Below are 24,322 nucleotides of genomic sequence, written 5' to 3' on the forward strand. Positions count from 1 at the left end.
ACTTTGATGCATTATTTTTTTTTTTTTCTGAGTCTTCAAGTGGTAAATGTAATTAATATTATAGCAAATACATTACCTCAAAAAAGCATTGTATAATGAGGTTTACAACATTATTTAAAGTTCTCAGCTGTGTTTCTCTGGTGCAACAAAGCAGTGGCACTGCAGTTTCCAAGCACTGTCAGACACACGGTGTTTACTAACAGCTCAGATATATATTATTCTCTACCTATGGAAGTTTTGCTTTTATTATCACTTCTGGTCACAGAAGCTACAAACAGATCTTTCAACCTATACTGTTTGTAAGTAACAAGGTAAAGCCAATTGTTTGCGTATGTTTTTAAGCGTATCCAAGCTGATGTACCTTCACGGGAGTCTCCTGAAAGACATTAGGAGGGAAGAGTACTTACAAATCAGATTTGTTAGGTAAAAAGATAAAAAGGGTTAAAGTCAAAATTTATGAGTGTGGCACTGTGGCAAGAGAGGCATTCAATTCTGCTTTATTCTTCAAGTTTATGATGTTTCAGTTACCATTAAATGTTTGCTAACAGTGAACACCATTTCTTAACCAAATACAGTCTACATCCCTCTATGCTCTGCAGACAGAACCGCAAGGGGTCATCACTACATTAGACCACAGCTTTTTTTGCTACAGTCTTCTGAGCTAGCCTAAACAGCAGTCAGTGGTATTTATTAGTTATATACATCAGTCAGTCACACCCTTCATTATAAATATGTTCTAGTTTATTTACTGTACAATGCATGTATACATATTTGTGTTTATTCAATCCCTTATTTCTTAATCTCAAGCACTCCAATGGTTAAGGGCAGGCTGGAAAAAAATTCAATATACATAAAAGGGTTGTAAATTTCAAGTCTGTAGTGATTCTAGCTTAATAGCAAAAGGGGAACGTCATAGTCACGCTGTGAACATGGTTGGCAAAAATAAAGGCCAAAAAAAAGGAAGAGGCAGACTATATTTTTCTCTGGAGTCAAAATCTAGAAAATTAAACAAAATAACGTTAGTCCAAAGGGATGCAAAAATAAAAAGGGCATTTTATTTAATGCACAACTAGAGCTATTAAGAATTTTCTTTCACAGAGGCCCTGAGACTTGAGTTAAATGGTTTCTCCCTATCGTGTGTTTCATGTGAAATTAAACTTAAAGCTCTATACGCATAAACATTTGGTATATAACAGTGGACCCATTTTTAAAAAGTGAAGCAATAAAATCTACATGAAAAACAAATGAAAGAACAATTTGATTGGAGGCCTCTGTCCTTTGACCCTGTCCTATCAGGCTAAACGTCCAATAAAATGTAAAATGCAGCATACATTTGCTTAATCTAAAATTTTCGTGATGATTTATTGCAAATTGCACTTGGCAGTTCACCACACCAATGGAAAACTGGCCCCCCTGTTGGTTCATTCACACAGTCTTTTAACACCAAATACAAGTCACCAGTAGAAAGATCTCGATAGAAAGTTTGCTGCCGTGCTGAGCCAGCTTCCTGCACCTTCTGGGTGGGACCCAACACGAGACACTGCTTTGTCCTGTTCCTTACTAGGGCTTTCATCTTCTGGTAAATATTCAGGTAGATCTGTATTCTGCTCTACTTCCACCGGAGTATCTTGGAACGGAACCAGCATCTGATAAACCACACCAGATTAAAATTATGTCAAATGTTTTAACTTAAAAGAATGCATGAAAGTTACACAAACATACACATTCATGACGGTAGGCATGCATGTTGTGAGACTCCTCCCCATCCCCCTATACAGTGAGAATATAAACGGAACATACCATATAACTGGAATCTACTATGCTTAGAAGCTACATAAGTAAAGCTTTGGCTTAACATGGAAGAAAAAAATATCAAATATAGAAAGACACAGCCCTTTTACCGTAGTTGTGAAATAGAAACACTTCAGCAACTGCAGCCAAAGAAAAAAAAAAAAAAGGTTCACTGTGATTCTTTTCATATCATTAAGGAGAAAAACAATTACAGTATTTTTGTCCTTCTTCTGAACAGAAAGTTCTGTAAAACTGTTCTATGGGTACATGTCCTAAGATACCCTTTATTCTCGTTGTACTCTATGTGTAGTGCTCCCACTTACAAATTTTTTCCTGATATCAGATATTATGGCCACAGAGGTGCTGGTATTAAAGATACAGCCGAGCTAAAACAATTGGTATTTAAGAAAGGTACACAACCTACCTCCTCACCACTTTCACTTTTCACAACTTGCTGTGCCTTCATAACTTTGGTTGATGCTATGGCCGTTGCCAATGCCTACAAGTACGCAGAAAAAACCAAGAGCTCAGTGTGACAGAATGCAATAATGTGAGGATCTGGAGGGTTATTGAGCACTCACCTCTGCTTTTAAGTCTGAGCGAATTCGGACCACACACCTTTGAACAGCCATTTGAAAGGTAAAACTAATAACACCTTTAATTTTCAACAAGGCTTCTTCACAAAGATTCCTTCGAGACTAGAAAACAAACAAAAACCCCACAACTAAAGTACTTGCATAGCAGTACACCGTGTGAAAATGCTAACAATTTATGTTAAGGAATTCCCGCATGTCTGAGGGCAGGTGGCTACTCAACACCATTTTTGTAAAAGAAAAAACTAAGACTTACATTTTAGTGCACAAATATTAGACTCTTCTGCTACCAAAAAAAAAAAAAAGAAAAGAAAAAATTGCTTACACTTTAGAAGTCAAAGAAGGATGGAATCAACTGTAAATAATTAGAGAAAAATGCTGAAAAGCAAAGAATGTTTTTCTCCGTATGATCAGCTAAACAGTCCCCTCTGGTTAAGTTCTGATTGACTGAAGTGCTCATTGATGAGTAGTTAGTGTTTAAGTTGCTATTTATCAGACACCTTGCCTCCATACTGACTGAATGCATCAAAGCAGCTGCTGTATCTTTCAGCTGCTTCATCTGTGGCAGCTCACGGACATCACCGCGCAGCATAAGCTTAATTCTTATTTCAAAGGGAAAATATTTGGTTGATAACCCAGGGAATGTTATGTTTAAAGCAAGTGACATCGCCTACTGTGCTGTAACATTACAATGACCTGTACTAGTTACATCTGTTCTACATTATCTTAGAATGTTCTTTTTTTTTTCCTCCCCCTTTTAATATTTGCACAAGACGGTTGTTACAAAAATGATTAAAATACACTTGGAGAGACTGCTAGAAGAGAAGGGATAAAAGAAGATGTAACACTGTACCAGAAATAAACTGACAATCTTTTCAAAATACTGATGTACTTAACTTTTACTACAAGTTTCTGCAAGGTTTTAAATAATAAACTATTTCAAAGTGTATTTATATTAGTTATCAAATAATTACTAGTCAGTATTTGGGACAGTTTCATGCACAAGTAGTAAATTAAATTCTTTTAATATTTGGAAGAACTAACTAAAGCAGGATTGTTTATTTTTGGCAGTTTAGCATATTTCATTTCATATTACATAATTCATTGTGTAAATTTATGTATTGAAATAATTAACAGTTTTGACAGTTAAAAAAATAACATTGATGGATAGGCTACATTTCTCATACACAGGAAATATTTGATGCAACGATGATAGGCTGCCTTGCATGAGTGAAAGTCAAAACTACCTTTGGACACAAGAAGCAACACATTTGCAGCTTATTGGCCTAAATAAACAATTTATGCTTACATGGGTGTATAGCAATTCTGTGACACAATTTGGCTTTTTACTCTGAGATCCCAGGTTAAGTCACAGGCACCTCAGTTTAATTCAAAATGAAGCTTTCAGTGATCAGATAACTGGTGAATCACTTCTTAAAGACAAAACTTAACAAGGTCCATAGAGGCTCCGTAAAAAGCTGGAAGCTTGGCAGCCACCGGCCTTGCTGCACAAACGTCTTTTGCAAAGTATGTCTAACTACAGCAATTAGGCACAAACCCCAGCAATACACACCTAGACATCTTTCTGCATGGGCACAGGGCAGGACAAGCGAAGTTTCGGTTCTTTTCTTGCACATCTTGTAGTCTAAGAAGTAGTCCTGCTGGACTAATGAATGCTGATTACCATATCCTAATAAATAGGGATGTTTATTTATCCCCCCATTATAGGGATGTTTAACTTCTGGGTGGGCACCCGGAGTATCACTGACATTTATTTAATCATCTGATGAAATACAGAGCTATGTACTAAAATGTACTTTCCTTTTTTTTTTTTTTTTTTTTAAGTTTATCATCAAATTTAATAATTAGATTTTAAAATAAAAACATCTGACCTCACACTAAACAAGTGACCTTTCCCCTCCCTTCCTGAACAAATCAATATCTACTATTTGAGGTTTCAAAATCCACAAGCATTTGTAGGATTTGCAATCACTCCTAACAGCAGCTTCTTGCTTCAAATCTAAATCACAAAACACAGGTAAACTGAGAACACAGCCCTGCGTTTACTTATTATGTCTTTTACCACTCATATGTGCCACCTAATATTCTTTGCTAGTTAAGTCGGGAATTAAGTGTCGAATGAAACTAAGCTACTTTTATTGTTCACAGCCTTCATCATTCTCCCAGTCACAGTTTATCCTGTCATTTAAAACAGCATTATAGGGATGTTTAACTGCTGGGTGGGCACCCGGAGTATCACTGACATTTATTTAATCATCTGATGAAATACAGAGCTATGTACACTAGCCCTCTCCAGCCAGCGCACAGTCAGATTTTTCTTTTCTTCAACAATGAGCTAAGAAAACATGCTGGCGTGCCCTAGGCAACTGCAGAAGCCTGCAGTTGTGTATCTAAATATCCTACACTTTTTCAGAACACCTTTGCCTCAGCATTTAAGAGAAAAACTCCACAAATCTCACTAAAGTTCAGAAGAACACAAAGAAACACTTAAGATAGAATCGAACTATATCCAGAATATCTAAACTCACAAAGCAGAAGTGGATTACTTTTCTTGCTTGGAGATACCTGTGAACAAACAAATCAACTAGAAGCTTAAAACCAAACCAACACAAACTTAACAGGAAACAACCAATAGGACTCAATTAAAAGAAACTTCGGAGGACAAAAGCCAATGGTGTTGATAAAGCACTGTCTTTCTAGCCAGAGCAAGCGCTGGAAGGACAAAACCGTAAAAAATATTTACTTTGTATAAAGTGAGCTAGAGCAGCATGTTATTTCTAAAGGAATTAACTACGGTCTTAGGAAAACAGTACGACGGGTGTGCTGTTGATAAACTGGGCCTGTGGACACGCTTACTTGGCAAAATGTAAAGCAACAAAGCAAAGGATCAGGTTTGATCATTTAAAATGGGTACAAAACTGAAGATACAGAGTCCGGAGGGCACTTGTGGATAACATGCTTAAACAGTCTACATGCTGTTTGGCAGCCGTAAAAAGGCAAACATGGCCCTGGGGTGTTATCTACAGGGGTATGGTAGATAAATCCGTAGAAGTTATTCTGACATTACATAAAGACTCAGTGAGACCTCATTAACTCAAATGCCATTCTGGTCACCACAGTAGAAAAGATCTCACAGACAATGAAAAGATGTAGCAAAACCAGCTGAAAGAAAGTACAGAATTTCTAAATTAAGAGTAGTTTAAAAAACAAAACAAAACAAAAAACAAAACAAAGAACAGTGTTTGAAATATCTCATAACTAAAAGGAAACATTTTTTTAGTTTAACACACCGGTACAACCACAAGATATCCTTAAGTGAAACTGCTGAAGGTACCTTTCTTGAAAAAGGAAAGAAAATGAGGAGAGGTGGAAACAGAATAGGTTTTTCTTTTTTAGAGTAATTAGAAAGCCATCAAAGAAACTGCCTTAAAACATCTTCTTTAGATATTCCGAGTAAGCTCAATTTATGCAAGATTTTATACGTATCTTGTGATTCAAAATACGATTCACAAAATTGCAGACATTTGATGAAGCCACACAAGTAGCCTGAATACAGTATTTTTGTGGGCAAAATACGTCTCAGTACAGCATGCCTTATTTACATAAATGCTGAAGGTTTCCTTACCGAATCATCAAGGCCATCTATATGCAAAACCACTGTCTTGGCACGCTTATTTGTGCTGCCAAGGAAAAACTGAGCTTTCCGTCGACGATAATTCATCTCATTCACATTGTCCATGTCTGACATATTGGAAGACTGAAGGATATCATAGACTTCAGAAGCTAAAAGTTTCGTCTCTCCTGGTGTAGTGGTCCTTAAAGAAAAAAAGGGATTAAGATTTGTAAATACTTGTTTTTACATTAGTACTCTAAACAGATGTTGATTATGTCCTTGCAACTGGAATACTCCATATGTTACAGAAATACAATTACACAGTCAATACATAGCAAACATTTTAAAAGGGGAGAGGAGAAATTAGGTAAAACTACTTCCTTTCCCATACTCTAATTCTTATGTCAATCTGTTAATTCTAGTATCATTATAAACAACACTGTGTTCTCAAACAACACAAATACAGTTTATATTAGTTTGACAACTACAAACAAAACATGGTAATAGATGCTCAGTACAATGCTGTTACTTTGTTCACGTTGAGCTTTTTTTTAATACAAAAGATCTCCAACTGCCTTGTGATACCTTTAATTTACCGCTTTCCTTGCTACATAATAAAACCAATTTCTCTGTAGAACTGTAATCTTCCCAAATGTTTTCTTCTCCAAAGTTACTGAGGATCAACAGCAAAGCAGAATCCCAGATTTTCTTAAAGAATCCAAAGGTTATTTCTGATTAGACTAAAATTTATGATATGAACTATATGACAGCATTATTTTTAGATAGAAAAAATATAGATAATAGAGTGAACATATATTAATTTCTTATGATTAATTAAAACTAATTTTAATAAGGTACTAATATAAATCTGTTGTCCAAATTCAGCCCTGCGTTAATTGTGCCAGTGATTTAAAGCAGTGTGCAGAAACAAAATTATTACCGCATCAACTTGCAATTAATCTTAAAATGATGAATGACAGCTTTGCTGCTTTGTTTAGCAAACACTAAGTAAGCAACAAGTACCTTTAGATTTTTTTTTTCTATTTGACTTCCTTAATTACTATACATTAAACACATTTTCCATCCTACCATATGGACAAGAAAGAACAATGAAGGGAACATGCTAGGAGTTCTCAACTTGGGGGGGTCCCAGATAGCCTTTTTTTTCCCCCTCCTTCTCTGCACCTTGTTTGGAACAGCACCCGTTTGGAGAGGAAAATATGAGTTCTTGTGATCATTCAGTACATTAATATCATTCAAAGAAAAAAGGAAAAAAAGGGGTAGTAAGGAAACAACCAAGACCTAAAATAGCAAAGTATTTCAGCATATGTTCAACTTTAAATACATGCTAACGTTCTGCTCTCCTACAGTGAAAAAACCACTTATGTTAATTCACAGAAACAAGTCCTGGGAACTCAAAGATTTCAGCTTCAACCTTCCATAATTTCTTAGATAAAGTAATAGAATGGATGATAAAGCCACACAAGCTGATGTCTTGAGGTAATAAATAAGCTTGTGCAGAAGTGACATCTTAAAGACATTAAGAAATTTACCCACCTGTTAGTTTTGGCAACTTCTTTCAATAACAACAAAAATCCTGTCCATATCAAGTGATTTACAATAGAGAAAATCAACAGTGGTTTTCTTACATGTTTTGTGCTCCCAACATTATAGTTGGCATAGTTCTTGGAAAACTAATGACCTAAGATTAACTGGACTATTGAAACAACCTGTTGATTTGAAAACACAAACTTAAATCTGCTCTTATTTGACACAAGTATTCTAAAGTATTCCTAAAACAAGTCTATACAGGTAAATGTTACGCATATGCATGCACGCACTTAAACAAGCTACTCAGATAATTTCCTGTATTTTTCCAAATAGAGGATTACTACTATCTACCACTAAGTTAAAGATAATAACTCTCGCTACCCCTCTTATATTAAAAAAAATAATAATTAAAAAAATCCCAAGCACAAGATTTTGATCTTGTATAAAAAGAATGTGTTGCAAAATAAGTGATTGACTGTGTAATAAGCAGCAGCATGAAACTCAGACACTACACTACAAGGGCAAGAGCAACGGATGTCAGGTAAGAATATCAGATTGCAAAACAATCCCCAATAAAGGTATTAGCCAACTTTATTCTCCAGTAATATAGTACTACGCTTTCAGCAACTCAGTTAAAAAAAAAAAGAAACACAAAGCCTTCTACAATTTTTAGTGTACTGGTAAAATGAGTGAATACAAGTTTTGCATTAATCTGTTATTCTTTCATTTAAGTAATTTACACAACAGCTATAAAAAGAATACAAAAAGATGCTTTAATATCAAACTAGATACAAGGAAGATTTTTTTTTTTTACAATGAGGGTGGTGAAACACTGGCACAAGTTGCCCAGAGAGGTGGTAGATGCCCCATCCCTGGAAACATTCAAGGTCAGGTTGGATGGGGCTCTGAGGAATCTGATCTAGTTGAAGATGTCCCTGCTCATTGCTGGGGGGTTGGACTAAATGATCTTTAAAGGTCCCTTCCAACCCTAACTATTTTATGATGATTCCATGACCTTTAAGGAAAAAAAATATCTAGAAGTAAGTACAATAAACCCTCTCTATTGTAAAACCAAAGTGTTATTCAACACTGACTCCTTCTTTATACCCTGTACCGGTAACAAAAAGATAACTATGACGAAACTACACGTAAAATTAAAACATAGTAGAATAGTGGGAAATTTTTTTTAAAAAAAAAAAAAGGATAACACACATGCTGTGGTTTTGTTGCCTGAAATGAGAAAAAATTGCAACCTTAAGAGAAGAGAGTTCTGAGGGCACCAACCCAGGCTCTCCCAGCACCTGTGCATCAGCAGTTTCAGATAGCATTGCTCACAGCTGCCCGACCCAGCCTCCTGCCACCACCAGAGCAGCAGGAGGGAGCACTCATTCATCTTTCCGCCACCCCCATTGCCACTCTAATATAGCACTTTATTCACCACTGAAGGTGCAGGTACATACTATATAGTCACTATGCAGTTAGAGATTGAGAACGATCAATCACTGGAACAACTTCCTCAGGGATGTGGTGGGGTCCCCATTGCTGGAGGTTTCCAAGATGCTACTGGACAGGGTGCTAGATAATCTTATCCTAAATTCCCTTTCCCAGGAAAGGCTGGACCAGATGATCTTTCAAGGTCTCTTCCAACCTGGGCTGTTCTATGACTCTATGACTAGTGTTCTGCTACCCTGCTAGGCAAATGGCAGTCTCTAGTCAGAGCAGAGTAACAGTTGGTAAGAGACGGTTACCACCTCTTTCAGAGATGGTAACATCTTACATTACTTCAGCAAGATTCAGAAGATGCCTGTCAGAAACCCAAACCTTTAATTTTCACTGTCTTCTTGAATCCCTGTCATCCTAGATTGCTGCCTGTCCTTCCATTATGTTCACCCAAGGCTGGCTGTATAAGTAATATAAACACAGAATCCAAGTGACAAGTGCTGTATCTGTCAGAAGAGGATACAAGAAATAGTTCTCATTTTCTTCACAATTAAAAATAACTTTGTAAACATGATCCAAGTGCTGCAGAGGCTTTATTAGCATAACAAAGACATTTTAAAAAGTTTTAGCTAAACTTAAAGGACACGAAAATTACTGGCTACAACTCTAAAGGCATATGTGATGTGGGTTCAGTATGCGTGATTGGAGAGAATGTGTAAGCAGCACATAGCATTATGGCTGTACAACCAGCATGTGACTTAAGTATAAACACAGCATCATAAATGATAATAGAAGGGCCCCAACAATCATCTTAGCATAGCTGTATCAGATGTAAAGGTAACATAGAAAGTTATGTTTCTTCCTTTAAAAAAAAAAAAAGCACAAAGGCTGAGAAAGACCAATATAGATTTTTCTCCTTTTGGAGAAAGACAAGATATAAATATGTTTATAAATACATGGGGGTTTTATATGTGTGTGTAAAAGACCCCCCCTATCTTTCCTAGAAGCTGTAATACTGTATGTATATATTTTTAAATAAATATATATGTACATTACATACACACTCCTGTATCAGAGGAAACAGATGCAACCATAACCCTGCTCGAAATACAACAGACCCTGTGCACCAGCACAGAAACTATTACATGCATTTCCTTAGTGGCACACATTGTGCTCTAAAGACTCATCAGCCAAACAGATAACAAACATACTATAACGGCATTTCATTAGAGTGTTTCTACTGAGTTTATAACCTAGAGACAGGAGGTTTTCAAATTAAAGAGGGTATCTTTCTTTGCCAGAGATTCAATTACATTCCAGATTCTATCAAAAGGAGATTTGTGTTGTTTAATTCTGAAAGTCTCACTTCTACAGTGATGCTGCTTTTGGTTGTACTTGCTCAGTTTGTCCACTATCCACAATAAGATGACAAAGTTAATCACCCATTAATGAAATTTCAAGGCACTTAATAATCTTTCAATGACCACCTCGACCCCTAGGAAGGTGATGGAATGAATTTGGAAATTATTTCCTCCAACCACATGAAGGTGACCAGGAATAGTAAGCATGGATTCCCAAAGAGAAAGTCATGCCTGACCACCCTCAGAGCCTTTTACAATCAAATGACTGGCTTCATAGATGCGGGGAGAGAGTAGATACTGTCTTTTGACATTGTCTCGTATACAATCCTCATAAAGAAGCTGATGAAGTATGGACTGGGTGAGCAGATAGCGAGGTGGACTGAAAAGTGGCTGGATGGCCAGGCCCAGAAAGTGGTGATCAGGGCCACGAAACGTAGCTCGAGGCCAGTATCTAGTGGTGTATCCCATGGGTCAATACCAGGTCCAATCCTGATCAATATCTTCATTAACTATCTGGATGATGGAGCAGAGTGGACCCTCAGCAAACCTGTACACGACACAAACAAGGAAGGAGTGGCTGATATGCCAGAGGGTTGTGCTGCCATCCAGAGGGACCCCTACAGGCTGGAGAAATGGGCTGACAGTAACCTCATGAAGTTCAACAATGGGAAGTGCAAAGTCCGGCACATGGGGAGGAACAACCCCAGGCACCAGTGTAGGCTGGGGGCTGACCAGCTGGATCACAGTCATCAAGGAAAACACTGCTCCAAATTTTCTCCCTCAGTCTATAGCACTTTTTTGTAGTTTTACTTAGCACAGTAATTATATTCAGTAAATTTAGTATGAAGCCAAAAAAATGGATCAAACAGGAACACCAAAGAAATATTTTAATCTCAAGTCATTTCACAACATAGATCAAAATGTCAATGTATATGAGCTCACTCAGGAGTTTACATTTTTACGCTCTATCTTAACCAAATCTAATGTAGTTCTAGAGTACTCAGTTTGTAATCTATGGACCAATTTCAGCCTTGAATGGACCTTTTTCCCTAGGGTTGCTCAGGAATAAGAGATCCACAGACAGACAGACCATTCTCAACTTTAGCTTTAGAAGGGGCATCACTTACACTTCAGGATACATGGAGAAGAGCTACAGCTCAATCCCTGCACAAGTCTGAGAAACCTCTGGGAGAAGAGAGCAACTAGAAGTAGACTTTCTCTATCCTGGAACAGCCCACTCCCTGAAACTCCGTTAAGATCCAAGCAAGGAAAATGATATGACAAGAACAGTGCATTTGCAGTAAACCACCTATACACACATAATGGACGTTTTCACATACAGAGTGTCTGTACTATATATATTTTCAGTATGCATGGTACCCTAAGGGAGGGGGCATGGCATAAAGCCTTAGAGCTCATGGGGAAAGGCTGTGTGGCTCATCACTATGCTCTTGCTCATGAGTATTTGGGAAACCAACACACAGAAAAACTGTAAAAGCAAACTGTAAAAAAAACCCAACACTGTAAAAGCAAAGAAAGCTAGCAGTGGTGAAGACTAACCCAACCCACAAAACTACGGAAACAGATCTCAACCTTTTAAAGTCAGTTTAGGTACAAGCTCCTGTATTGACATCTCAAGGAGTTTACATACTAATGGAAAAATAGTACCTTAAAACACAGATTTAAAAAACCAAACAAACCAACAACAAAAACACCACCACACAGTTTAAATCTAACAAACATGAAGAGTTTGAAGAATAAAAATATCTTCATTATCCAAGTTAAGGCTCAGATATTTAGCAAGACCTCATCTGAATACCATACTAAGTAACCTACTCATAAATTAAAAGTAAAAACAACTCTCAGATTTAACTTACAGTCTTACCACTGAAAAATCCTAAGCAAGGCAGTGACTGTAACAAAGGACTGAATGCATCATTTTTTCTTCAAAACACTAGTTTGAGAGACTCCATTTCTATAATGATCCAAGCGCCTTTCCCAAAAAAATTGGGAAAACTTGTGATCACATAGAAGTGGCTATTTTCATTCGATCCCAATGCTTTTCATACATGCAAGTACTGCCCCTATATGGCAGAACTAATATTTTCCCCCTAGGATCTTAAGTAGTGAGATTTTCAACCACCACTTTATTTCTGTAAGGAACCTCATTCACTGCAATAAATGTAGTATCCTGTATGACACAAAAAGCGCAAGTAAGAATTTGATGAATTGGCATGAATTCTATCTAAATATGTTGTTGGGTAAATGCAGTTGTATTAGAAACCCGAAAGCATACATTTGGTAGAGATTTATCATTGATTTAATTGTGGTTAAAAAAGGATAACAAATTTGTATTCATATCAACTATGCCTTAAGACCATTGATGTATTTGTTTCCAGGTGACCAATTTCTTTCAGAGCCCATTCTTCCTATATTTAAAGGCAAGAATTGTCTCTAGCAATAACTAAAGGGAGCAGTAATCTGCAAAAAATTGCTACATTCTGCAAGGGGGGGGGTGGGAAATCACTAATCCTTTATTCTAGAAGTGAGACACAGTGATTGACACAGTTTTGATGAAAACTTTGAGCATGAATGACAAGCCTAAAGAAAGAGCATGGTATTAGAGAAAAAAGCAATCTGCTTCAAGACAGTTATCTGATCTGGCTGTTTTTCTGGCTGTTCTGCTCCAGTGCCAGGGCAAGATTCTTTCTTATCTCCAAGAATGCTGCTCTTTCTTGTAAGCTTTTAGTGCATCCCATGATACGGTGGGCTCACAAGCATATGGCTACTCTCCTGACTCATTCCAGGCAACGGGCAAGTCATTTGAAAACAACTTGAAAAAGAGCATTACTTCAGGGTACACTTTCTCACAGTCCCACTACTGTGCTATTGCCATGCTACCCATTACAGTACACCTCAGTTCCCTCTAGCCCCAGAACACCCAGTAAAGACCAGATAACGTTATACAGCATCTGACTTCTTTTTTTTTAAAGGAAAAAAAAGTCAAAATCCTCATGAATATAGACAGCAGGATCCTTACGTTAGCCAACAACAACATATCAGGCACAGCAGTGGGTTAACAATAGGAAAAATAATTCATAGGCGTAGAACAGGAAAAACAATAGAACCTGTAGGAACTGGGCAAGTTTGAAGTGACACACTGAGCTGCAGCACAATGAATGTCCAAATCCAAAAACCAAGCAGCCACACTGCTCGATGAACCTATGTACAGCCTGAGTGCGGTTGTGTTATGTGACTGCACTCCAATGGTATTGACCATGTGCTAGCTACACGTCACCTTTATTTACTCCGAGGCTGCCGCACCATGGAAACAAGGCAAGGTCAGACATACCTTCCTAGAATGCTTTCTAAACCTGCAAGATGCCTGCCACTTGGCAAGTCTTCCAGACTCTACTCACTCAACTAGCTGTGACAATTTGATCAGGAGACACTAAATTAAGAATAAAGCTTGGAACCGAACAAGGAAACCTGATGTCTTGAAATTGATTTTGAACTAAATGAGATACCTCACTGAAAAGACAAGTAAGACCTGGATTTCCCAGTGCCACTTCCAGCGCAATTTAAGTCATATGCCTACTGACCCTGGAAATTTAGAGAAACCCCATGTAAATGCTGGGATGTTCTGAAGACTGCTGAGAAACAAAAAAAGAAGGCTAAATATTAAAATATAAGTTGTAAATCTGAGTAAGATTATAGTACAATCCCATTAACTGCTATAAAATCAGTGACTGTGATATAATCTTAAACATTCAGCAAACTGAGTAATTACCCATGCTTAGAACATTTCCCTGATTCATTCTATTGTCCTCTGATCACAAGAGGAGAACAAACTTTGAAGAATAGGATAGCAGATTTGAACATATGCCATATGTTTAACCCAGCTATTCATCCAATTTTGTTTAACTCTTGCTATTTATAAGCTAAATGGAAGATCAACTTTTGATCTTCCACAGCTTGGTATCTACCATATGGACATATTCTCCATCTCAAAAAAAAAAATATTCAAGGCCTGTTACTCAACTAAACTCAAAAGGCTTCAGAATAGCATTTGCTAGACTAGAGTCTGCGTAACAGACATAAATTCCATGTTGAATTTCACAGCAGCTAGTTCCAACATCTTGCCTGCTAATGAACAGTAATCATTTAATGGATTTGTATGGCACAAGTTTTATTTGTAATATGGCTTCAACAAATTGCACCACGGTTTAAACAAAACAAACAACTTAAGGATAACAACTCTTTCTGGTCCTTTCCAGTAGAAGATATCAAATACTGGCATTAAAAAGCCAGTCTTTCCCAGTAATAACACTGTAGCAACCAGGTAGAAGCACTGGTCGTGCTGGAATTAGGCTTTGTGCTGAAGCGTTTTAAGAACATCTTGAAGGAAGCCAAACACACCACTTCTTGTATTATCAGCATGCTAAAAGCATTAAGTACATCATATTATTATATTATTACAGTATATAATTAATCTAGAAAATCCTTTTATGTTTTAAAAACCCACAGTTTATTTTAATTTTGAGAAGTAACCTTCATCTCATTATTTCCCTGAAATCTACTGGAGAAAGTAAAAAAAAAAAAGTTTGCAAACTTACAGATAATGGCTTCCCTAAACAAAACCTGTGTGAATAATAAGAATTAAACTACAGCACCAACCTATACCAGAGCAAAAAAAAAATGCAGGTTTAGTCTGTGTAGGCATATCTGTGTGTAAGCTTTGTATTTGACTCACTTGCTAATACAATTACTACTAACCTATTCAGCAGAGACTTGAAGTAGGTTAACTTTGAAAGCAACAACTATTTAAACATCTTGTTTCCATGCTCTTGAACAACTTATTTGTTGGCAATAGATTTTGGGGTTTTTTTGAAGCAAGCCAGTATCAGTAGCTTCACTGCTAGCCAAAAGGACAGCAGTCATGCAAAATAGGTTGAAGTATGCACCAATGCTTAAAAAAAAAAAATCTTTCTATGAACTTGCTGATCTACTGTGTAATTACAGAATGCGCTAACAATTTTAATTTGTTCCAAGTTACTACATAGGGCTTCCTACCTGCAAAATTAAACAGAAATCTTGCTGAAAAGGATATTGTAGCATGTACTGCAAGAAAACCTCAAGTACAAAAATACATTCCTGAATAGAAATACATCTAATTCAGAATAACATACTCGCTTTGCATTAGATGTTCCACTGTAAAATTCACTTTCTTCTGAAATAACAGCTCCATTTAGAAACCGCTAGTGAAGATTCTTTCATCGTTAACATTTTTGAGGCATTTCTGTTTGTGTCACTTCTGTTTGTGGCACTTATTGCCTATAATACCCATGAGCAACTATTTAAGCTCAAACCACACACCAGAACTTTACTATGTTTCTTGTTTGAGCAGCATTCAGGGAAAAAAAAAAAAAAAAGAAGAAAAAAAAGGGAATCCAGACACTTACGGTCTAACAGGAAAATCTGCAATTTTTTTTGGGATGCTTAGCATGAAGGTCAAAAACCAGGGACACGCATCACCTGCGGACAAGCTCACTGTAACCCAAAAGCAGACATGATACTGGCAAGGAAAGATGCGAAACCTCCCACTGCTAAGTATCTATCAACTCACTTTTCATAGATAAATGGCTCCAGCCTACAATATGGTCAATCCACACCTCCAGTAAGTATTAAATACTTCAGAACACAACTTGCTACTTTTATTTCAAACCATCTTAAGCCTTCTTTGTTCTTTATTTTAGTAAGCCGACAGAAAAAGTCAGCATATCAAAGAACCTACCTCAGCACTTCTAAACTCAGTAGTAACCAGTGAAGGTCACTCTGTATTCCTAAAATGTTTTCAACATCAGCTGACTGCAAGGTTTATTGAATGTTAAAGGCACTCTGTGTTGTCACTGTTACTCCTGATTCTTCTGCCAATCCACTTAAATCTCTTCCCTCCAACCTCAGTACTGAACTCCACCACAACAAGAGAGTACAGTTGCCTTTTGGCACACCATGTCAGGCAGGCCTTGAGGCACTGAGTTCAGCATGGTAGTATTTTTTTTTCCCTATTCTACAGTAAGCATTTAGTTAAAAGTCAATTCAGATTCTATTCTTTTTAAGTTATCAGAACATTGTACCACACTCTGTAAGCCATTTCAGTTTTTGTATTCATAGAATGGTTCAGGCTGGAAGGGACCTTACAGATCACCTTGTTCCAATCCCCTGCCACGGGCAGAGACACCTCCCACTAGACCAGGCTGCTCAAAGCCCCATCCAGCCTGGCCTTGAACACCTCCGGGGATAGGGCATCCACAACTTCCCCAGGCAACCTGTTCCAGTGTCTCACCAGCCTCACAGTAAAGAACTTCTTCCTAATGTGTAATCTAAATCTATCCTCTTTCAGTTTAAAACCATTACCCCTTGTCCTGTCACTACACCCCCTGATAAAGAGTCCCTCCCCATCTTTCCTGCAGGCCCCCTTTAGGCACTGGAAGACTGCTATAAGGTCTTCTCGGAGCCTTCTCTTCTCCAGGCTGAACACCTCCAACTCTCTTAGCCTGTCTTCATAGGAGAGGTGCTCCAACCCTCATAGTGTTTCTCAGAGTCCCATATTTGTTTTAATATAAAGTCTGCAAGAAAAAATAGGAAGTAAAAACACCTTAATCTTACACTGCTTTCTAAAATACTTAACTCCCTGCTCAAGCCAGTTTCTAAATAAAGAAGAAACTGGGTAAGACACTGAACAGAAAGGCCTTCAAATATATGCATTTTTATCAAATTTATTTTATACTTCACACACTTTTTTATTCAGTGTTTCAAAGTTGGTTTGGTTTTTTTGTTGTTTCTTTTTTCTCCATTCTGAAACATTTCTTGCCTATAATGAAAAGCTATTAGTTCACTTCCTGACTTCTCAAATGATTTCTTCACATTTAAATACAAAACACTCAAAAGCAATTGTGATTATGGCCTTCTCTCTGACAAAAATAGCAACAGCAGAATAACGCCTATTCACTCAGTAACAGGTACTGAAAATTATCTTCCAGGTTTAGGAACCTATAATTTGGTAACACATGGCCTTTCAGATATTGTACATAAATCACCACTGTAGAACTTAGGCACTTCAATGGTTAGGCAACAGGTCATGAAACTTGCACTACTTGGTGTCATATTCATAAGCCAGTCTTTGCAAACCACCTGAAGGCCATGATTTTGAAGAACTTGCAGGTTGTCTCCAAATCTTACATTACGTAAATGACCAATTAAAGACACTGCATTAACGATTACTTACTTTGTTGCCTCACTATTTGTCTATTAGTTAACTTGGAATTCACTAAATACCAAGAAAATGAAATATTCACACCAAAAAAAAGGGGACGAGATAAACTGTTGAAATGCAGAAACTGTAGCGTCAGAGATGTACCAAGAAAGCTGTGCATTAACTGCAAGCGTTGCACGGAAAGCAGTAACGAACGTAGCTGGTCTGCTGTTTTCATTGTGTGTGCACGTGTATTGAGCTAGCACACTAAAAGCTAGTCTATTGAACGAGTATTGTATTGAACTGGTATACTAAAACATCTATGGATGGATAGTACCTGAATTAAATTGAGACAGACACTAGATGATGAGAAGCCACACAACTAAGAGTCCCAATACAAATGACAGACATCATATGGAATGTTATAAAGGTAAAAGTAGTAGCTTGGAGAGCAAAAAGTAAAACAAAATGTATTTCTAACTGCAGTCAAAACCATTATAACAGAAGTTACACACACACACACAACAGAATGAAAAAAATAATAATACAAACACACAAAGCAAAATCTAGAGGTTGACAGCCACCTAAACTGTTGAATACAGAAACTACTAATTGTACGGAACTCACTAAGCAACTAAATTGTGTGCAAGAAGAAACTATGACTTTGTAATACCTCTTTCACTACAAAGAGGTCCCGAGATACAAAAAAAACCCCAAAACAAAACACAGCACACTAAACCAACAGAACATCGAAAGTACATCAGAAGAACATCGAGTACATCTTGTAGGGCACAGGTCAGACCCTTCCCTTTGGTCATATTTCATTTTTTCCTCAGTGACCAATTCTACACACACACAAACAAAAACAAGCTCATCCAAAGTTTCACCTCTCATAATAAACCTTTAGAACAGTTAGTTATATGACTACTAATTTCTATTAACCCCTGCAAAATATAAATCCACAGTAATATTTCAATATTTAAATTAGTAGTTACATTTGAATTGTTGGCAGTTAAGTCTTGGACTACTCTTAAAAATGACATCCACCTTTCCAAATGTTTAAACTTCATTTTCTTGTCTCAGAAAACCCGCAAGATTTTCCCCAGAGAGTTCATTACATCATGACTGAAATCCAGGTTAACACCAACGCTGTAAAACTAGGATTCTACAATATTTCATTACTTAAAGCTTTTTGTGTTTTATTTATTGTTAGCATTTGCCCCTGTGCCCACATCTCTTTGTTGAGATCACGGTTTCCTATGTCCTTCATAATGCTAAATACACCACAGGAATACCAAAAAAAAAAAAAAAAAGTCTTGAAACATCTTTTCAAAAATTGATGAACTGTGAGAAAGTCTGAACTCCTGTTGGTTTGCCATCACCCACAAGAAAAGAGAGCAAGAACTTTTACTGAATACATGCCTTAGTGATCTAGGTAGCCCACAGCACCGAACCCCTCCACTCCTTCCTACATATAATCTTTTCCAAATAGCAGGAGGCTGTTTGACAGACAAAAGGAGCATTCAGCCACTTGCAACAAAAAAAACATGGTATACTTAAAGAGGACACATCGATATTTGCTACATTTCCTAATATTTCATTAGGGTTTTTTTTTGGCAGAGGATGCTTTTTCAAAAATAACTTCAAAACCCAATCTATTTCTGAAACTCTTAAGATAAACAAAATATACAATGAAAACATTTCTTGAAGAAACTAGGGGTGGGGGAGAGGGATATTCATAGAATCATAGAATGGTTTGAGTTAAGCCACTTTGCTTAACAATGCTGAATAAAACAGCCTCCAGACGTCTCCCTGCTGTGACCATCTATTATTAACAAGCACACTGCTACAGCACTAAAAAGAGTGGAGTCCCACAGCCCAAAGAAGATGCACCAGCGACCAACATTATAATTTTCTAGAAGCACTTACCTTCTAATACACAAAACGTAACAAAGTGAGTAAAACAAGGAGGCTTGGGAAAATAACTGGAAAGGAAAGGCCAGTAAACACAGGATAGACAGAGAGATGTGTGCATTACTCTTGTTCCAGGTGATACACTGCAATTTGTAAATCATTTATAAAAACAAAGCTTTCAGAACCTCCTGCTCACAGGAATATTTAAGACATAGGATAACCACAACTTCTCAATACAGAATCACAAGCATGATAGAGTCCAAAACCAATCATGCAACAGAATCAGGCTTCCCATTACCCAAGCTCAACTATTTCTCAATTTTGATGTGTAAAAAAAACCCCACATACCAAGGATAATTGTCATGGTTTGGGCCAGACCGGCCACTGGAACTGAAACATTACTAAGTGATTCAAGTACAGAAACAGTCTGTAAAAAGCTATTTCATTCTCCTTTGCAGTTGAGAATTTAAGTATTCCAGGCATTAGCACAAATATATAGATGTGGTAAATGTGAAAAGTTTACAGAATGTTTTAGCTATAATTTCTCACAAAGCGTTGTCTTGAAGTCAGTCATGATATGGTAACATCCCCTTCATCGTCAGATATCCCTTTAAATATCTAGTTTGCTTTCTTGATAATTAATACATGGCCTTTGCCCTGTCTTCCCCCAACCATTCCTCCTTTCTCACAAAGGAGAAAAAGAAGTATGTTGCACAACAAAAATGATAAAACTATTGTAATGTTACATCCCTACTATTTTAATGTCAGCAAATACTACCTGAAATACTTGGCTTGTCAGACATCATAAATTTAAACTCTGCTGGTTTCAACAAATAATTAAATTTTCAAAAAGTATAGGTAATTAAGACTACCAAAAATTAAAATTGAGTAAGAAGTCAGCAATTATAGACTGCATGTATTTTACCAGATCTGCAAGGGACTCTAATTAAACACATATTAATTGCCCTAATCTTCTTAGGCAAGTAATAAATTGGAAGAGCTGATTAATGCACTGGATTTAGTTCAGCTTGTTAAATCTGACACCCTGGCAAAAGGAAGACTATCTTGAGAAGCTCTTTTAGCTAAGTAATTGGAATTTTACTCTCAGTAATTTGCCGTTCCATAATAAGAGCTATTTAGTATATTGACTCTTCATCAGTTTTTTTTTTTAAATACACGTTAGTTATATTTAAACAGTACCATTATGCTGCTCATAAAGATTATGAAAAATTATGAACTTTGACCTTTACTGTCCATCAAAAGTCACTTTCACACTGAACACAAATTAGAATATTTCCTTGTAGGCTATAAATCCTAATTAATTTTAATTCTAGAAGCTGCTAATAACATTTTACAAAGTCCATACGGACATATTAAGTCCTCCATACAATTCATAAACCCAGCAACTAAACCAGTTTTCAATATTAAATAACTGCTGATGACTCCGGGAATACAATGAAACACCATTCTCCAACGAGCCTCAAATTCTCCTCTCCTTTTTATCTATTTACACAAACATTTCTACACATACACTTACAGGTACTCAATCACCTGGAAAGGGATGAAACGTTTTTGTGATAGCAATAAAGCAGTATCAGCCATAAAGAAGAGTTTGGAAACCTGCAGGAGGTAGAGATTTTAAAGGTCTGATTTCTCCCCAACACAGTTACTACTCTTAGCTTATAACGTGAAAAGATGCATCAAGCTTCACTTAAAGATATGCAGATGTGGATAACAAATAAGAAATCTCCCCTGCTAAGGAAAAAACCAAAACCAGCACGTATAGAATAGGGCAACAGAAATTTTTATATTTGAAAAACATTTTGAAGCATTCCACGAAATTTGAACAGCTTTCTCATATGTCCTAGAAGACGTGGAAGTGTATAAAACCTTTCATGATAAGTATCTCAAAGTCATACGTATTCCAAATCAAGTTCAGTCTGGGAAAAAAAAAATCCTAAATACATAAATAACTTGCTGCCTTCAAATTTTCATTCTGTACTCCTCAGATCTGACATTTTGTATTTCTGCTCTAGAGCCTATAAGCTCCAGCCTCTGCATCTAAAAATCTGTTACTCTTCTGTTAGCAAAGACTAGTGTTCATACATCTTGAAAATCACTGTCACAGTGAACATAAAAACCTATCCTTCGTTCCTTAGGTGAAATGTAGTATCAACTAAGGAGTCAGACAAACATTCATTTTAAGCAGTAAAATTATTTTCATAAATGCGTTATAATGCTGATTATAAGCAAATACCAAAAAGCTGATCAGGTAATACTAGGGAATTGGTTAGTCAGGAAACGAGACATGAAGGTATCTCAAAGAACTACAGTTAAATGTGACTGTCTCTCAAACATTTCCTACCTATTTTCCATGATGCAGTACAATTTACTACTAATCACTGGATAAACAGGTGGCACTCAATTTAAACTCTCATCCTCCGTAGTCTTATGAAGGAAATAGCACTTTGCCTTCACAATAATGAGTTTAAACAAGTGCTATATTCTTCTTCCGTTGGTTAAGTATTACTTAAAACAAAAGGGTATTGGCCTGTGCCTGAGGCTCCTATGTACTATTACAAGAAATCATAAGCAGCAAACAAGTTCCAACTATTTTCCAGTTGATGGCATTGACCATCAAAAGATCCGTTAGACTGGTTAGCCATAGGCAGGTTATGACAAGAAACCTGAGGCCTCCAATACAGAGACCTTCAAAGGTTATAAAAAGGTACTCACATGATGAGAAAAGCCCTCAAATTTCACAATTTACATAACTGAAGGCAAGAGAGAACTGGAATTCTAAACAAACTCTTGACTTCCTAAGCACAGCGTCAGTTCAGCACTGCTGAACATCAACTTAAGTCTGAAATATGACAAATACTCAGTTTCCAACTTGCCTCTGTGTGCACGAGCTGCGTTTCATTGCTTGAAAAGCCTCAACGCAGCTTTATCAGTGGCAGAACACAGTTTGACATGATTCAATACTTAACAGGGGAAGCCACTGAATATTATTTAGTTAAGTCAGAAGTCAATGAAAGTGAACAGCAAGAGTTACAAAATCCTTGATAAAAGGAAGAGATTCAGATGACAGGATGTGCTTAACCCGTCAAGAGCAAAAAGCCAGTGACTGCAACTTCTGGTCCAAATGATGCTGGGTTCTGTCTTGCTTGAAAGAACTGCGCAATAACCAGAAAAGCAGAATACTGACAGAAGTTCATATCTCTTGGTGGTATGATTTGTTTGCATTTTTATAACACATCACACACACAAAAAAAAATCTAAAACCCAAATTAAACTGTGGAAATCACCAAAAGATTCTAGATTAGATAGAGCAATGAGCTAGACACACAGATTCTGGAAAGAATACTGGAATGTATAGCATGAAATCATTAAGACCAAAGCACTTATTACTGCATTTATTAATGTTTAGTTTCAGTTCAAAGGACTACAATATCTTCTGGTAAACTGAAATCACATTAAAAACTAGAATCTGCTTTTTGTAAAGCAAATCTGAAGAAGGTAGAGACCTTGTTCTTTCCCCTACAGACTTTCTAACAAAAAAAACACAACCCCAAACCATTGGTTTTTTGTGACAAAAATGATTCTACATCCATCTTCTCAGCACTTTTCTACCATCTTTCTCCATATTTCTGCAGGCAACACAAAACTTAGCTTCAGCATTTCCTGTCAACATTAAAGCCTAAAATCCTGACAAGCACATGACAAAGTCTTGTGTTTGAAGATGCTATGTATTTAAATTTTCATGATATCACACTTTCCAAATGTTACAAGCATACAAATCAAATGTATGTTCTTACTCTTGCCAAAGAGCTTTCTAGAAAAAAAGAACACCTACAAGATTTCCAGTTTTTACTAACTTATCTCTCCGTTTCTGCACATTTCTGAACTCCACTCTTTTGATCTCTTTTTGAAATTGAAACATAGAAAAAAGATGTTGAAGATTTCCATAAAATTCTTTAAACAAAAGTTTTAATTATGACTGTTTCCCCAAGTAATATTTGTAAACTGCAGAGACTGATAATAAACTATCACTCTCCTTTCAACAACTTCTTAGGGATGTCCCTGTGCTCTAAATAGACGTGTAATCTATACTAAACGTAAGTTCTTCTGAAATACATGCTTCTGTTATTACCTAAACATTTCAGTTCTTATTGTTATCATAAAAGTAGCAAGCAAAGAATTCTGTATATTTTACCTTAATTATTCTTGTCCTTAAAAAAAGTTGAATACTATAAGACTTAATCCTATTTTTCCCTGTGCACCCTATTAAAAACACCTATAATTTGAAAAAGTTATAATTATTAAATTATTCAAAAAAGTGATAACTATTCACTTCTGAATTCTAGTCACTTAGTTAATCATCCTATTTAAGACATTTATTTTAAATCCTTTGTGTTTGGGTGAGTAACAAGATGATATTTAGGCATAATGCTGAATTTCATGACAATACACAATCTTGTTAGTTTCAGCAGAATTAATGAAGTCCTTAAAGCTAAACGGTTTTGATCTTAGATCAGGTATCACATAGGACTTGTGAACAGACCAGAATTTTCCCTCCACTTCTTCCCGTTCATACCTTTAGATAAGCAGCGTCAAAGAAAGATACACAACAACAAAAGATACACCACAAAAAAATGGAGGGGCTACAGGATGAAGGAACTAGCAAAGTCTAGCCTTGGGTTTTTTCTAAAAGAAACTTGTAACATATACCACCAGTGATACATTAGAGATTCAACTAACACATTAAAGATTCAAAAACTTT

At 36.6% G+C, this 24,322-nt stretch overlaps 1 protein-coding gene across 4 annotated transcripts in view; it reads right to left on the reverse strand.

The window, feature by feature from the left end:
• Positions 1-1,033: 1,033 nt before the first annotated feature.
• The window catches only part of ARMC1 (armadillo repeat containing 1), a 30,525-nt gene continuing 7,236 nt past the window's right edge, over positions 1,034-24,322 (reverse strand). For all 4 annotated transcript variants that reach the window (XM_063326960.1, XM_063326961.1, XM_063326963.1 and 1 more), the window contains 4 exons: positions 6,031-6,220; positions 2,373-2,489; positions 2,216-2,290; positions 1,034-1,646 (listed from right to left, as the gene is read on the reverse strand). In XM_063326960.1, the coding sequence (XP_063183030.1) occupies positions 1,455-1,646; positions 2,216-2,290; positions 2,373-2,489; positions 6,031-6,220 (574 nt within the window). In that variant the 3' untranslated portion in view covers positions 1,034-1,454. The remainder of the gene's footprint in view (positions 1,647-2,215; positions 2,291-2,372; positions 2,490-6,030; positions 6,221-24,322) is intronic.

The sequence above is a fragment of the Chroicocephalus ridibundus genome, chromosome 2, assembly GCF_963924245.1.
Source record: "Chroicocephalus ridibundus chromosome 2, bChrRid1.1, whole genome shotgun sequence".
Taxonomy (NCBI): domain Eukaryota; kingdom Metazoa; phylum Chordata; class Aves; order Charadriiformes; family Laridae; genus Chroicocephalus; species Chroicocephalus ridibundus.